Consider the following 15,617-nt stretch of genomic DNA (forward strand, 5'->3'; position numbering starts at 1 on the left):
TTTTTATAATTGTATACTTAGGTAATGTTCTTTTTAAAGCGAATCTTTTTCAATATTAGGGTTGGTCGTAAGTCAGTAAAGAATAATTCGTACTGTTAATATAGCCATTTTGGAATTGTTTTATCAATTTCAATCGTTCGTATGCCCATCTAAAACATGTTAATATTTTAACTTAACAAAAATATGTTTTGTGACATAATTCTTATTTTCATCTGATTTTCGGAATAACAATTGTTAGGACAACAGGGTACAATATTACAAGCAAAGTATCTCTATAATTGCCTCAAATGTAAGTGTACCCTTAAAGTTGCAGACAATTTTGTACAATAATTAATGTTCGATTGCTCAACCGTTTGATTTCAGAGCTTCGCTTTTATGGATCGTCATCCTTGTTTGTAATAATTGGATTGGTTGTTTTTACCATGTTACCAACCATAAAATTGATTATTTCTATATTACAGCGGTTGCGCCTCCAACATTTGGGGTTCTGTTTTTTTTTTATAAAAATTCATGAGTCAAGACTTAAAATTTTCTTTGCATCAAATTAAAATAAATCTTAAATATAAATTTTTGTTTAAAAATAGCAAATAAATATTTTAAAATGAAACGTTTCTGATGGATAAAGCATTTCTAACCGACGGACAAACGGAACTCTCTGAGTATAGAAAAGCTTTCAGTTAAAAGATAAATTTTGTACTTTTATATACTTTATTTGTGTGCTTATATAAACGAAACTGGTACTTTCCCACAAGTAGTCGATTAAACACTGATAACCCCCCCCACCCCTTAACTATGCGGATCTTTTACCAGCGGTGATCTAACCATGCGGGGCTATCCACTACCAATTATAATTTAACCAACCTACCCCGACCTAACGTATTAAACAAATAAACGAAAACCTCCTCCTATTTTCAATTTATTTCAAAATAAGAGGGTGGGGGGGGGGGATTATCATCACTGCTGAAGAGGCTACTTAATATGATAGTGCCACGAAACTTATAAGTGTCTCCACTTTTATACATTTATTATGTACAAAAGCAATTATATTAAAATGATAAATATTTGAAGGAAGAATAGGATAAAAATTAAATATCCAATCACAATATGAAAAGAAATGGATAAACAACGATGACAAAGTCCATAAAAGCAAAACTCTACAAGTAAGACAGAATTTAACAATATTTAGAAGTCTAATAAAAATTACGAGTTAATTATCTACAACATGTTGGAATATCAAACGTCTCATAAAAATAATGATATTATTGTCAGTAAATTATTTTTAAATTCAGGAAATTTTAGTAGGTAATCTGAAGGGAAAATACACTAATTATATAAAAGTGATTAAAGTAAAAGTGTATGGCAAAGAATCGCGCAAAACGCTGACTCATTATATTTACAACGAAGTTCCAGAATGGTTTATAACTATTTTGGAGAAGGATTACTAAGCCCTCCCAAGAGAAATCTCCCGTAGAAAATTTAACCCCCCCCCCCTGTTTTAAAAGCGAAGCTTTTCTATAATTTGGGTTAGTGCGTCCGTCAGCATGTCTGTAACCGATAGCGCTTGTCGTTAATTTATTATTGTCATGTAACAATTGGGTACAATTTAGAAAGCGTAGCAAATTTTTCATGGGTACAAATTTTTCATGATTCATTGAACATCATTGTACAATTTAATAAGTAAAGCATATCTATAATCAAGTCAAAAAAATTTCTTATGCCAAGAATTTTGGGTTCTTGCTTGCTATTGATGGTGTCATCCTTGCTACATTCCTTTTCAGGACGAAGACCAAAATACATAACTTTTGCACCACTTTTGCCCAGGACTGAATTAATACCAGAAAAAAAACCTAGTTTTTACCACTTTTACGGTAAAATTTTACCAGCCTTTACGTTTTAAAAGGTGGTAAAATTTTACCGTAACCGTGGTAAAAACACTTTTTGTGGTATTTTCTCACGGTTTTTACCATATCTATAATCAAGTCAAAAAAATTTCTTATGCCAAGAATTTTGGGTTCTTGCTTGCTATTGATGGTGTCATCCTTGCTACATTCCTTTTCAGGACGAAGACCAAAATACATAACTTTTGCACCACTTTTGCCCAGGACTGAATTAATACCAGAAAAAAAACCTAGTTTTTACCACAATTTTCGGTCAAATTTTACCAGATTTCCGGTAAAATATTACCATTTTAGGACGCAAATTTATACCAGATTTTGACCAATTTTTACCACTTTTTTGGTAAAATCTTACTGCAAATTTCTGTAAGATTTTACCGAAATGCGGTAAAACTGTTCAACACCTGGTAATATTTTTGTCCTAAATTGGTAAAATTTTACCGGAAATCGGGTAAAAATTGACCAAAAATTGTGGTAAAATCGGGTGGTAAAAATCGTGAGAAAGTGGTAAAAAACGACTGACCCTAATTATAGAGAAGCTTCGCTTTTAAAAATAGAAAAAATTATAAAATTTTTTGTTGTATTTTTATATTTATTTAACTTGAACATAAAATAATAATTCTAATAATCAGCAGCCGTTCTCAATGTCGCGCAGCTGAGGACCCTTAGGTGCGCCGCCAAACACACAAGTGTTCTTGATTCTACTGCTCTGGCCGAAAACTGTTGCGCAACCTCCTGGATTTGCTGGGCACCGGCCCCATTCCCTCGTATAACTGATATTCAACCTGGAATAAAATTGCTCATTAGTTAATTAGATAATTACAGGGATATAAAGGGATAAGACAATGGCTGATAAATTGATGTTCATCTCTAATGATGATACACATCGTTACCCCTTCTGTAGATTACAATAAGTGATTGAAATGTTAGGACACTCAACTTAATGAACCAACCAATAAAAAATCAATAAAAGTACCCAAGGTTGTTAGGCCAAAGAATAAGAAAATGTTATTTGAAAACTTTGGGGGCTAGTGTAATTTACAGCCCAATGTCCCATCCCTCCCTACTAAATATCTAATCTATAATACAAAGTAGAACGATGTCTGTCTGTCTGTCCGTCCGTCCCAAAGATAAAGCCTATACTCGCTGTTTGCGCAAATGTGTCAGAACTTCCCCCCCCCCCTTACTCTCACACCTAAATTTTTTCTTTTGAAAGCAAAAATAAAAGTGTGTAGGTTCGACTCCCCCTCTCCCCCCTCATTCATTTCCTACAGGCATCTTGACACGTGGCAAAAAAATCAGCAAACTTATCTAACTAAACATCTTTGAAAACGCAGAACGAGAAAAAATAAAGGGAAAGCTTACCTGGAAAACATAAGCAGTAACAACATCCGTGGCTAACAAGAACAGGCTGGGGCCATAGTACTCGGCATTACTGATTATATGCTTCAAACTGTTGGGCAAACTTCCCTCCATCACGTGGCGTATGAAGTCGCTGAACGCGGGGTCCTAAGTTATGGAGGATTAAATGAAGGAAGGAAGTGGACTGTTTATTACACTAGTCCCCAAAGCTTTATTTTCTTCTTCGTTGCTTTAACAACTCTAGGGACTTTTATTGAATTTTGAATGGTTGATTAATCAAGTTAAGTGTCTAAAGCTTTCAACAACTAATTATACTCCACAGAAGGGGTAATTTTGTGTATCATCATTGCTGATGTACATCAATTTATCCGCCATTGTCTTGTCCCTTTAGATCCCTGTCCCAAACAAGTACTAATATTAGATAAATTTAGACCTAAACCCCAGGCAGGGAGGGTAAAATGGTGTAAATATTATAATGGTATCCAAAGTTTCAGAAACAAGTTTACTTATTCTTCAACTCAAAAACTTTGAGTACCTAATTTTTATTAGGTAAATCTTGATTTAATTTCAATACTTCATCTTTTGTCCTATCCCATAAGAACCATGTTTCCCGTTGTGTCTACAGAAACGTAAATTATTTTAGTACAATCTTTTTTTAAACTTAAACAATATTTTACTTCGTCTTAAATCATTTAATAACCCATTCCTGAATAGCCTTCTTTAAGAAGTTGAGCATAGATTTTAGCAAGGCAGCCCGCTGGGGTAGGCAGGTCAAACCAGGCTTGGGTACATCCTAAATAGAGATAGGTTGTTAGAAGATTTTAGCAAGGCAGCCCGCGTGGGTAGGCAGGTCAAACCAGGCTTGGGTACGTCCTAAATAATCAGATAGATTGATATTAATAATATGTTTTGTTATATTTAACTATTTTCAATAGTATAGGGCTACGTTATAGGATTTTATTTTTATTTAAGCAAAGTTTGTGTTATACAATATAAGATTAAAATCAATATTTCTTCATATATCCTATCTCTTTTTTACATTTTCGCATATCTTTATAATATTTTATCATTTCTTATTCAACTTCTATAAATGCCAGGAAAGGAAGTTACACTGGACTGTAAGTTTTACTGGTCTTGAAGGTTTAATCAACACATCTCTCATTCGTTGGCTTGCAACTTAAAAAACTTATTGTCCATTGTCTTATCCCTGTATAAATAAACAATGCATACCTGTTGAATAAGATGAGAAGCTAGCCTAGAGCTAGAACCTGAGCCACTAGGACCAGCAATGGGATCAACAGCATCCGCATCCTGAGCCGCCGCCAGCTCCTCCTGAGCGGCTATGGCCGCTACGTCATGAATAGTTTCTGCCTCCTCAATAACTTTGGTTAGTCGTTCCTCTTTAGTTCCAACCTACAAGATTGTTGTTTATGTACTAAAACCATCTATTTCAAAATTGAAAATATAAGGGCACAACTATTATGCCGCTTAGGGGTATTGTACCAAACATATAAATCTTTAAATTTTTGATGACATGAAGCATACCCATGAAAAGTCTAAATTAATTGTTTTATTCCTGATCATACCGTCCCCCCACTAAGATTTTTTCTCAATTACTGAAAAGTCTTATACTGAAAACCAGTTCTAATCCTCCAGATATTACGGTTTCGAAGCCATACTGGAATAAGTTATACCTGGATCTGGAAGGGTTGATGCTTCCTACAGTGGTCCACCTCTAACTCCCGCCTGTTGATGAAGGTTGTTAGTCACGCGTGGGTCTGAAAAACTTGCCATGTCCAGGTTTGTGATTAGATCTATCACTCTTACAGCCCTAAATAATATTTTTTATTCCATCGTATTATAGATAGCTTTCTGTGGATATTCAAATAAAAATCATATAATTAAAGCCAGTTTTGTTAGCCCTGAGAGGCTTAAGGCTTAGGCTACCAAAACTGGTACTTGTATTATGATTTTTATTTGGAAAATGGTCAGTATACATGTTTTATCATTATGGCTGAGAACCGTTTCTAATCGATTTTAATTTGTTTCGAAGCCACGCTGGAAAAAGAATGAAAAACAAATTTTTCTAAACTTTTGAATATATTTCTTATTATAAAGAATCTACTTTATTATAATACGCTTTGTTTGTCCGCTTTATACGTCTGTGATGCAATCTTTAACATGCGATCCTTTTCAAGACAGACGGCGAGAAACCAGTATATAATTTACTACGTCCGTCGGTCATGCTTTAAAAGACAAAGAAACTTATTTTTATAAATTGTGCGTATTTTTCTTTATTTCTATGATATACATTATGGATGATGTCAACCTTGTTTTTTTACCTAGCTTTCAGTGTAATACTTGTATATCAAAACATGAAAAACATACCTAGTAACAAAAGTAATGTGTTCCAATTCACTGCTGGGCCACTGTATGACCTTAAGGAGTGACTCCAACATGCCGCAGGACACCAGCGCCTCGCCGCCGCTCTCATACGACGCCAGGTGGTACAGGAACAGCCCGGAATACAGCAGACCCTGAATATTTTGGTTAGGTTAAAAAGTTATCATTCCTAAGTAAAGAACAGAATAAAAATATGGAAATAAATATTATATATTTAAAGTAATAAAGAAAGATGGATAAATAAAGATCGGTCTTATATGTATTTGATTTGTTTGGTTTTATTTTCTTCCATTCTAGTTTGTAAAGAGAGTTTAAAAATGCATGTTTTAAAAATTAACAATGCTGAGCTTACAAACCGCTGGATCGATCTGTATGGTTCTCCTATTCAATTAGCTTCTCATAAGATCAGGGAATGTTTATAACTATATATATATATTCTCACTCCTAGGAAAAGTAACCCTAATATTGTTTTTTTTTTAATTCTTATTAAAACTAAACAGTAAAGAAAGGGCACCCCAGTACATTTTACGAATGCTCTATGCAAGGTGAAATTCCGAGATCTTAAGCTTCAGACAAAAAAAGCCTTCCTACTTTATAAAATAAGACATGTGAAAAGCCATTAAAGGGAGTGTGAACGTAAAAATTTCTCATCTGATTATCAAATCTTAACATTTACTAAGCACATTTCACTACACTGATCAACCAAAAACGTCCTATTAACAAAAATATCCAGGAATAATGCCTTGATTTTATGGTATTTTGAGAGGGAAAAAGGAAAAAACAGGGAAAATCTGAACGTTTTTGATTCTTATAATGTTTGTAGGGATATTTAACTTGTCATATATAGTTGAAACAATTTACTTACTGTTAAGGATTTATTTTATGCTATAAAATTGCCAATTAGTTTTTTTATAACGTAGTAGTTAGGTAATAAAGACATATTTTAAATTCGTATTATTGACAAAAAAAATACCTCACTGTCTACAAAGGGTTGAATCTCATAGGTTATTTAAAATAATAATATCCTTTTTTATTGTGTTGGACAATAAATAACCCACTTTGGAGAATTAGTTTACACTTTTATCAGACTGTTTATAAAAAAATATTGCGTCTTTATTATTTACAAATTTGTAATTAAAGGTGGGCAAGAGATGGGCCATCTAAAGTTAATTGGATAATAATAAAAACCTGTTTCTGGCTTTGTTATTGTATTTGGTTTTCAATAAAAAATATTGCTTATTTTATCAATTTCTAAGTAACTATACATTGGTTTAAAGCAAGGATTATGTTAAAAGTCAGCTTAACTGTTAGGAAAAATCTAGAACTATGTGAAAAAGTTTAATTTTAGCTATAATGGGAGAAAAAATCAATTTAATGGACATTTTATATAATACGGAAAATTTCTTCCTTTCCCTGTACCTTATAAAAATCGTCGGAAAAAGCCGTTTTTTAAGCAAACAAAAGCGCGTTTTGCTCTATCTGTGAGATATTATGAATGAGATAATGTTAAGATTTGATATTAAGATGAGAAAAATTTACGTTCACAGTCCCTTTAAAGACACAATACCTGTAATAATAATGTACAAACTTTTCAACCAATAATAATACCCTGGCCTTTCTAATGATAAGCCTAGGCAGAGCCATGCTGGTGATGCTAGCTCAAGCGTGGTTTACCGTTTAAATAGAACTGAACTACTGAAGCCAATAACCAATTACAGGGTTACGAAAGTTTAAATTGATGTTATTTTTTTTTAATGTTAATATTGAATGTAATATAGTTTTGTAATGACATATAAAATATATTCGATAGAATATAAAAAAATATAGTGCATTCAATATTAAAAAAAATATTTAAATATATATAGTTGTTAACCATATATATGAATCTATTTCCGGCCGGGTTCTTAAAAGATAATGCCGCGTTTTTTCGACATTTTTTACGCTATGAATAACAAGCGCGACATTTGCGAAATCTAAAAGAGTATACAATGATTTATTTAATTATTTCGCTTTTGATGGTACGGCCTTCATAGAAAAAAAAAGATTATCTTCAATCCATTTTTGCTGCATATTAATTAATGCATCTTTTTAGAGCTGTGTTAGACATTAGAAAAATTGCTAAAAAAATAATTTAAAATTCAGTATTTTTATGTTATATACTCTGTTTGAAATTCTATCGTCAACGTTCAATCAATCAATGTCTAAAAAACGCCGAAAAAATGTGGCATTCATCTTTTAAAAACCCATCTCGGTGGTATTTCCGGTTGGCAAAGACAACATAAATATAGAAATCATGAAACATTGTTGTTCCACAATTTTGCCACATTTTTAAACATCTTGCTTAAAAAAATCTTCCAAACAAATTGTAAATTCTACAAATTTAAATATTTAGAGAAAATTGAGAAGTAATTTACTTCTTGATTCAAAATATTTGATTAAATTGAATCAAAACTAATAATTATTTTTGGCACTCTATATTCAAATAATCATAAGCTTATCAATAGTGCGCATGCGCGCACAGAGGTGCCATAAATTTCAAAACTTAAAAATATAAGTTTTGTAGCGAAATTACTCTATAATTCGAAATCTCTGTCTTTCTTTTAGAAACATTCAGGGGAATATACGAAAGCTTATATTTATATTAAAGATGAAAAATCGATAAATTCAAATGCACACGGCACATCTGCGTACACACCTGGATTTTTTTTCTTTTAATTTTAATTCGTATGAAGCTAGCTCTAATAAGTAAATATTAAATTTGATATATTTTTGACGATGCGGGAGGATGTTTTAAAAGAAATGATGAAATAATTTTCAAGGTTTTAAAAAAAAGTTAGCTTCTTTTATGCGAAAAAATTCAATAAAAAGTAAAAATTTTTACCAAAAAGTTGGTCAAATTTTACCAAGTTTTTTTTTTGTCAAAGTCCAAAAATCTGGACTTAGCCTAAAAATTTACCTTGTCAATTTTTACCAAAAAGTTGGTCAAATTTTACCAAGTGTTTTTTTTTGTCAAAGTCCAAAAATCTGGACTTAGCCTAAAAATTTACCTTGTCAATTTTTACCAAAAAGTTGGTCAAATTTTACCAAGTTCATTTTTTTTGTCAGAGTCCAAAAATCTGGACTTAGCCTAAAAATTTACCTTGTCAATTTTTACCAAAAAGTTGGTCAAATTTTACCAACTTTTTGGTAAAAATTGACCAAATTGCGTTTTTTTGTCTAAGTCCGAAAATTCGGACTTAACCTGAAAAATAAAGTTGTAAAATTGACCACATTTTTGGTAAAACTTCCAAATGTGGTAAAATTTAAAAAAAAAAAAAAATTTAAATTTAGGCTTCATTGTATAGAAATCATTATTTTAAAGTACTACAATTGATTATGAAGAGCTGTAATTAATTTAACCCTTACAGAACGGGGGGGGTAGGTAAGATGGAGAGCTGTAACTTCATGACTTTTTAAGTTTAGTAATTATACGTCGGCAAGAGTTGATTTTATTAGGATATCTGGTCTGTGTCGGTCGTAGTGTCCGGTCAAAGTCGGTTGGGTAGCAAAAAAAATTAGAAAAAATTCTAAATAAATCTTAATTTCTACATTATGACTTTTGTTTATATGGTAGAAACCTAAAGTTTTTTGGTGAATACTTAGATATCAATGACCTTCTGAGAAAGGTGGTGTTATGACCGTTTGACCGCTCCCTGACCGACTTTATGACCGATTTTTGTCCGGCTTTTACTACAGATATAAATCATGAATATCGTAGCTAGAGACCTAAAATTTTTTTTGGTAAATCCTTGAGCAATAATAAATAGATAAAAATATTAATTTGCGCCGCCAACCGCCGTTTTACCGCCGTAACCGCCGAAAACGGCGGTTTCCGTTATTTGCCGTTTTTCGGCGATGATCAGAAACAGTATTTTTTTTGTTATGAAAAATAAAAGTTCGTCCTAAAATTTGGTCATCCTAGCTGCAAAATTGGCCGCTCTACAGCTGTTTTAAAATTTAGCGGCTGGCCGCTAAAAAGTGTGTGTGCGAATGGGGCGTTTGTCCATATTTAGGTATGGAGACCGCTCTTCTATGAGTACTACTAAAACCTAATTTTAATGCAATACACATAGACATTCTCATCGTCGGTTCGCTTGTTTAGAATGCTTAACCCTCTATTCCCACAAGTATAATACGAATTTGGTTGAGCTGGTGGAAGCTCAACAAAAGACCCACGCGAAGTATTATGTTGCTTTAACCTAAGAATAAATGGTTGGTTTTGATATTCGATCAGAATTATATAAGCATATTAAGTATTAAGGAAGGAAAATGTTTTTATAAAGTGTATTTATATTACAAGTGCATAAGTTAAGTATGAAAATATTTACAGGATAAGTGTTAAAATTATAAGTAGAGTAGGACAGAAATGTGCCCTAAGTCCCAAGCAGTGAATTGTGCTAAGTGTTAGAATTCTAACATAAGGCCTGAGCTCAATTCATGCTAAGTACTAAGGGGCCTAAATTTAAACTACAATGCATGCCAAACAACTAAGTCATTACCTTTTTAAAGCCAGAAAGAGAAGTTGATGGTAGGGGAGTTAATAAATAACTGAATAAATTCAAGAGGTATATGCTATAACATTAGCTCTGGACCAGGATTTTAGTGTTTGTCTGTGCAATTATATGTCTGTGTGTTAATATGTGACGTAAATCAGGCATGGTTGTAGGCATACATATTTGTACTGTTTGTTTATATGATTACATTAACTATAAACATAATATCTTTAATAAACATATACTATTAGCAAATCACATACAGATTACCATGAATAGGCTAGCGTTACCCATATATGGTGTCATATAGGTAAAGATAGGCCTATGAATGCATAAATTGATACAAATAATGCCTTGGGCCTAGCTAAAGTAATTGTGTCTTGCCCCTGAGTGCTACTAGATAATTGCAGGGCTCGTGTCAATCAAATATTCATAATATGCTCTATAAAGTGTTGACTTTATATCAAGCATAGATAGATAGTTGTGGATGCGAAGCATTTCTGTAAAAGTCTCATATGTACGTTCAAAGAATTTGAAAATTGAGGATCGCATCTCCAAAAGCGGCTAAGGAGCGGTCTGACTGCTACGACTAGAAAAAGTAATTTTCTCTAAAAATACACATGAACCACCAGAAAAAAATTTTACGTCTTTATCTGTACCAGGAGCCGAGATAGAGGGGGGGGCTCTTTGAGCCCCCCCCCCCCCCCGATCTATTAAGGTGGGAATTGGGGCCCGATCTGTAAGGGTTAAAACACAAAAAACGGGGTTTTTTGTTTCGTCAAATTTTACAAAAAAAATGGTAAAATTTTACTAATTTCTTGGCTAAAATTTTTGCTGGTAAAATTTACCACGAAACTGGTAAATTTTACCAGCTTGACCAGCTTTACCACTTTTCCGGTAAAAAGGGTGAAATTTTGTGGTACTTCGTAGAACCTGGGTGACGTCATATTCTCCATTTCTTTTTAGGGGTTTTCTTTCCCACTTCTCCTCTCATCTTCCTCATTATATGACGTCACAGGAATCAAAAGTGACACAAAAGTTATGCATTTTGGTCTTCGTACTTTTTTTCAGAAATTATCAACCACATTGTACCAATACATAATTTTTAAAAGCGAAGCTTTTCTATAATTAGGGTCGGTCCGTACGTCCGTCCGTCCGTACGTCTGAGACAGATAGCTTTTTTTGTTAATTTAGGCATGTTAGAATTGTCCTATCGATTTCAAACTTTGCATGGTGATTCCTGAAATAGTTAGGTATGATTTAGAAAGCGTAGCAACTCTATAATCATTATCAGAATGTCCGTACGTCCATTTTTAACATGTTGATTTTTTACTTTATTAACAAAAAAATTTTATGTGATCTATTTATCCGAATGTTCTGATTTTTGGTATACTGATTCATGGGACAACAAAGTACAATATTATAAGCAAAGCAACTCTAAAATCAAGTCCTAAAAATTAAGTATGTCCATAAACATTATCCTGTATCAAGAAGTTTTTCAACAAATTTACTCACAATTTTGCTTTGACTCTTATTCATTTATATTCTGATTATTCAGTTCTGACACTATACAAGTGTTAATGTCCGTGTGTCCTATCGTTTCACAGTTTCGCTTTTATGGATGTTGTCATCCTTGTTAATATATGTTTACAGTGACCCAAGAAAATCGTTTACAAAGCCACAAATTGTCTGTTTAATTAAGATAAAGATCATTTTTAAATGCACTTCATTCTTTTTGTGGCTGAAATCATAGTACGTAAAATGTTTTTTTTTTAATTGAATATTGTTATCTTTTGACCTATGAGTGTTTTTATTACCGAAACTACCCTATATATCCTTTTATTATTACCGAAACTACCCTATATATCCTTTTATTATTACCGAAACTACTCTATATATCCTTTTATTATTACCGAAACTACTCTATATATCCTTTTATAAAAGTAACAAGAACTGTGTCTGTCTCTCTGTCTGTTTGTAACGAAGAAACTTTATAAACAATGAAAGAAATTTTTTAGGGTTCTGGGAAGGTTTATTACTATTTTTGGGAGGGTCCCTAGATAAATCGCCAATAGGATATAGCGTGATTGTCTTTCCGTTTTTATCAGAGATTCATTGGATAGGACAATAGATGATGCATTAATATACCCCCAGTTATGATAAACAAGGTTACCCATTATGTAGATAAAATTAGTAGTTGAAAGGTTTTAACACAGCTAGTTTGTACTAACCAATCAATATTTAAAAGTCCCATATATAATGGGCAATCGAGTTGAGAAAGATAGTAAAAGTGGCGGCACATATTATGACGTCAAAAAAATTAACCAATAAGAGGCCAGTATACACTATAATTGACCAATGGTAAAATTTATAGTGGCCTCTCATTAGTTTTTTTTTTTTACGTCATAATCTGTCCCGCCACTTTTACTAGCCTCGAATTGAGAGAAAGTTTTAAAAACTTTAGGAACGAGTTGAATTTACGTCCAATGCCCTTTCCCTTCTTGTTAATTTCTTTTATAGTAGATAGTAGATTTTATAGTAGATATTTGTAAAAGATATGAAATTTTTGCGAATTTCTAACTCTTATTTTTTCTTTGGCTAAAGGCTTTACAAAATAACATTCATTTATATTAAACATCTGTGTGTCAAAGTAGTAGGATAAATGTGAGTCTGTCTACATGAATTCTGAATATCTTGGCCATTTTACCTCAGATTTAGTTTATTTTGCTGATAATTTAATTTTTAAGCTTTAAATTATAATTCATTGAAAAATAATATCATACTTTTTCATTTATAGAAAGGAATAAGTTTTCATAAAATTTAGCTAATTTTATTTATATATTCATTCATTTTGTGTCATTGTTAATAATTAACTTTCCAGTATGGCTTCATAACCGATTTATAGCCGCTGGATTAGAACTGGTTTTCAGCTATACTGGTAATAAATCATGCATAGATGCTATTACATATAATTTTCCACGAATATTATACTGGGGCTAGCAAAACTGGTTTAATTTTTCATTTTAATATCCGCGGATAGCTGTCTATAATACAATGCGATAGAGAACTATTAAAAGTTTGCACTAATCAAATTTAAACTTTTTATAAAAATCATCAAACAATTTTGAAGTAGTACAATATATTTTAACAGCCAATTATGTTTTTGCGTACTAAGTTTAAAACTTTTTGGCGGTTCCCCTCAAAACTACTAATTAAGCACAGAAAACCCCAACTCTAATTTTAAAATAAATTTAAAATAAAGCAGAGATTATTTTTCGTCTGTTGGTATTTTTTACTTTAGGTTAGATTAGATTAGGTTATGTTGGGCACAGGGTAGCCACCCAGGGTTTGGATCACCCACAGCGACTAGGCATAAAGAAAAAAGCCTGAAATAAACGAGAAAGATATCTTTGCTGAGAAGGCACTGTGAGAGAAAGCACCAAACTTTTAAAATTTGATTATTTTAACACTGTTTTCGCTCACCCATGATATGATCATTCTTGTACTTATTTTGAAAATGCTGTATTCCTAAACCTGTCATATAATTTTGATTTGACAATGCAGTTTAAATTAAAGTTGATTACTTATTTGACTCAATTTTAGGCAAAAATAAATATTGTTGTCGCCATCAGGGATCTTAAGGGATAAGACAAAAAAATATGCACATGTACCATACACTAATTATCTCTCCTATAGAACACTACTGTTAAAAAAGTGCTTACTGATAATTTCAAATTTTTTAATTCAAGGAATGAGAGTAAGTGTTTTCTCGTATTCATTCGAATCCGGTGGATAGGAACCGGTTCTCATCCATACGAAAAAACTATGTCTAGCATCGTATTATATCCAGCTTTCTACGAATATAGAAATGTACAATCATAAGATTAAAACCAGTTTTTTAGCCCGTGCCTTCGGCACCTTGGGTCTAAAAAATCTGGTTTTTATCTTATAATTGTACATTCTTTATCCGCGGAAAGCCGTTTATAATACGATGAAAGAAATAACTATTCTAAACTTTTGGTATTAGTATAATTTACAATACAGTGTCCCCTCCCTCCCTGGGTCTGAAGTACTGTAAACCTATTAATAAAGCCACTACTGATCTATAAACTTAACCATAAATGATAAAATCATCATTAAACCATTGGTTACCTAATTACTGTTATGCTAGAGGTCAAACTTGGCTGTGATATTAATGTTTTACAGCTGACCAAACCTGTTAAAAATTTATTCATTCATAATTAGAATGGTCAGACAAAACAAAAGGGTTTGTATTTTTTAAAGCATGTTTGCAATTTACAAACAACTTTAAATCTTTACACTTTGAAATTCTTTATTAAAGAAGTTTCAACCTTTTAATTCATTTTTTTTATTTTGTTCTTCATATAAACAAGAAACAAAAGATAAAAAAATATTTATTTTCTCAACGGTATATAACTTGACATATCCCACTTAACACACATTCACAAATTTAGTGGTGCATTCAGAGGGTCTTCATTAGGGTATTTAAATTATTTATCAAGCAGTCGTTATATCTTGGGTAGCTCTATATCAAGCATCCTTAAAAGCACAATCCTTATAATAAAGTAACAGGTTGTCTGTCTGTACCGAAGGAACTCGCTAACCGACGAACTGATATGCTTTTCCTTTACAGCATAGCTTCTCATAGGTCATGGGAAGGTTTATAGCTATTTTAGGGGAGGGAAACACCACCCACTCATGAGAAATCGCAAAAAACATATCTAACTCCATTTAACTGCGAAAATTATTATTTGGTAAATAACAGATCTTAACATAGATTGAAAAGAAACATTTTACATGCCCATTAGAGGCCTCTAGGAGGCGTAGCCGCTAGTTATATATATACCAGCGTCTATGTCATAGAGTCGTTGAAGTAAGCAAGACTCTTCGGTATAGACTTCGGTGCCAGATTAGTAATAAAAATCGGATAATACTATCATTACAGACAGGTTAAAGGACAGCCACAAATATTAAAGATTAGCTCGGCTTAAGAATAGTAATTTACAGGATTTGCTGATTTGAATAAACACCCTGGAAAGGGTATTTGATTTTCATACTTTTAAGGATAGTACGAACCTCAGTTAGCACTTGGCTATGGTCCGTTTATTTCTATCCTTGCACATAAATTATATTATTGAATATAAATTATTTCGTTGATTTTATTTTATGATTTTATATAAACCTTTAAATTATTCCTCTACTTATTACTATAGCAGCATTAGCAAATATTTATAAATACCAAGAATTTGTGGGTATAGTCCGTTTCGTAACATTGTACCTTTTGGGGCGATTCTTCGTATTTTTCACAGTAGCTTTTCTCCTATTTCTAGCCCCTGCGTGGGGCTCTAATCCTGCGGGGCCAATCATCTAACTCTGTGGGCCAATCACCTAACCCAATATAACC

The 15,617-nt window shown here is 32.4% G+C and overlaps 1 protein-coding gene and 1 long non-coding RNA gene across 3 annotated transcripts; both read right to left on the minus strand.

Moving 5' to 3' along the window:
• Positions 1-2,458: 2,458 nt before the first annotated feature.
• Positions 2,459-3,453, minus strand: LOC145329811 (E3 ubiquitin-protein ligase HUWE1-like). Its single transcript, XM_080174216.1, has 2 exons — positions 3,261-3,453; positions 2,459-2,680 (listed from the first exon to the last, which is right to left on the minus strand). The coding sequence occupies exons 1-2, from the start codon at positions 3,369-3,371 to the stop codon at positions 2,597-2,599; spliced, it is 195 nt and encodes a 64-aa protein (XP_080030342.1). The 5' UTR covers positions 3,372-3,453; the 3' UTR covers positions 2,459-2,596.
• A 508-nt stretch (positions 3,454-3,961) lies between these two features.
• LOC145329812 (uncharacterized) lies at positions 3,962-7,453 on the minus strand. Of its 2 annotated transcripts, none has more exons than XR_013883108.1 (5): positions 7,228-7,453; positions 5,646-5,794; positions 4,952-5,088; positions 4,488-4,670; positions 3,962-4,050 (listed from the first exon to the last, which is right to left on the minus strand). It is a non-coding gene; the product is annotated as an uncharacterized LOC145329812 (long non-coding RNA). The 2 variants fall into 2 exon arrangements; XR_013883109.1 differs by lacking the exon at positions 3,962-4,050 and adding an exon at positions 4,101-4,130.
• Positions 7,454-15,617: the final 8,164 nt, after the last annotated feature.

The sequence above is a fragment of the Acartia tonsa genome, chromosome 10, assembly GCF_053477335.1.
Source record: "Acartia tonsa isolate MP-2025a chromosome 10, ASM5347733v1, whole genome shotgun sequence".
NCBI classification, from domain to species: Eukaryota; Metazoa; Arthropoda; class Copepoda; order Calanoida; family Acartiidae; genus Acartia; species Acartia tonsa.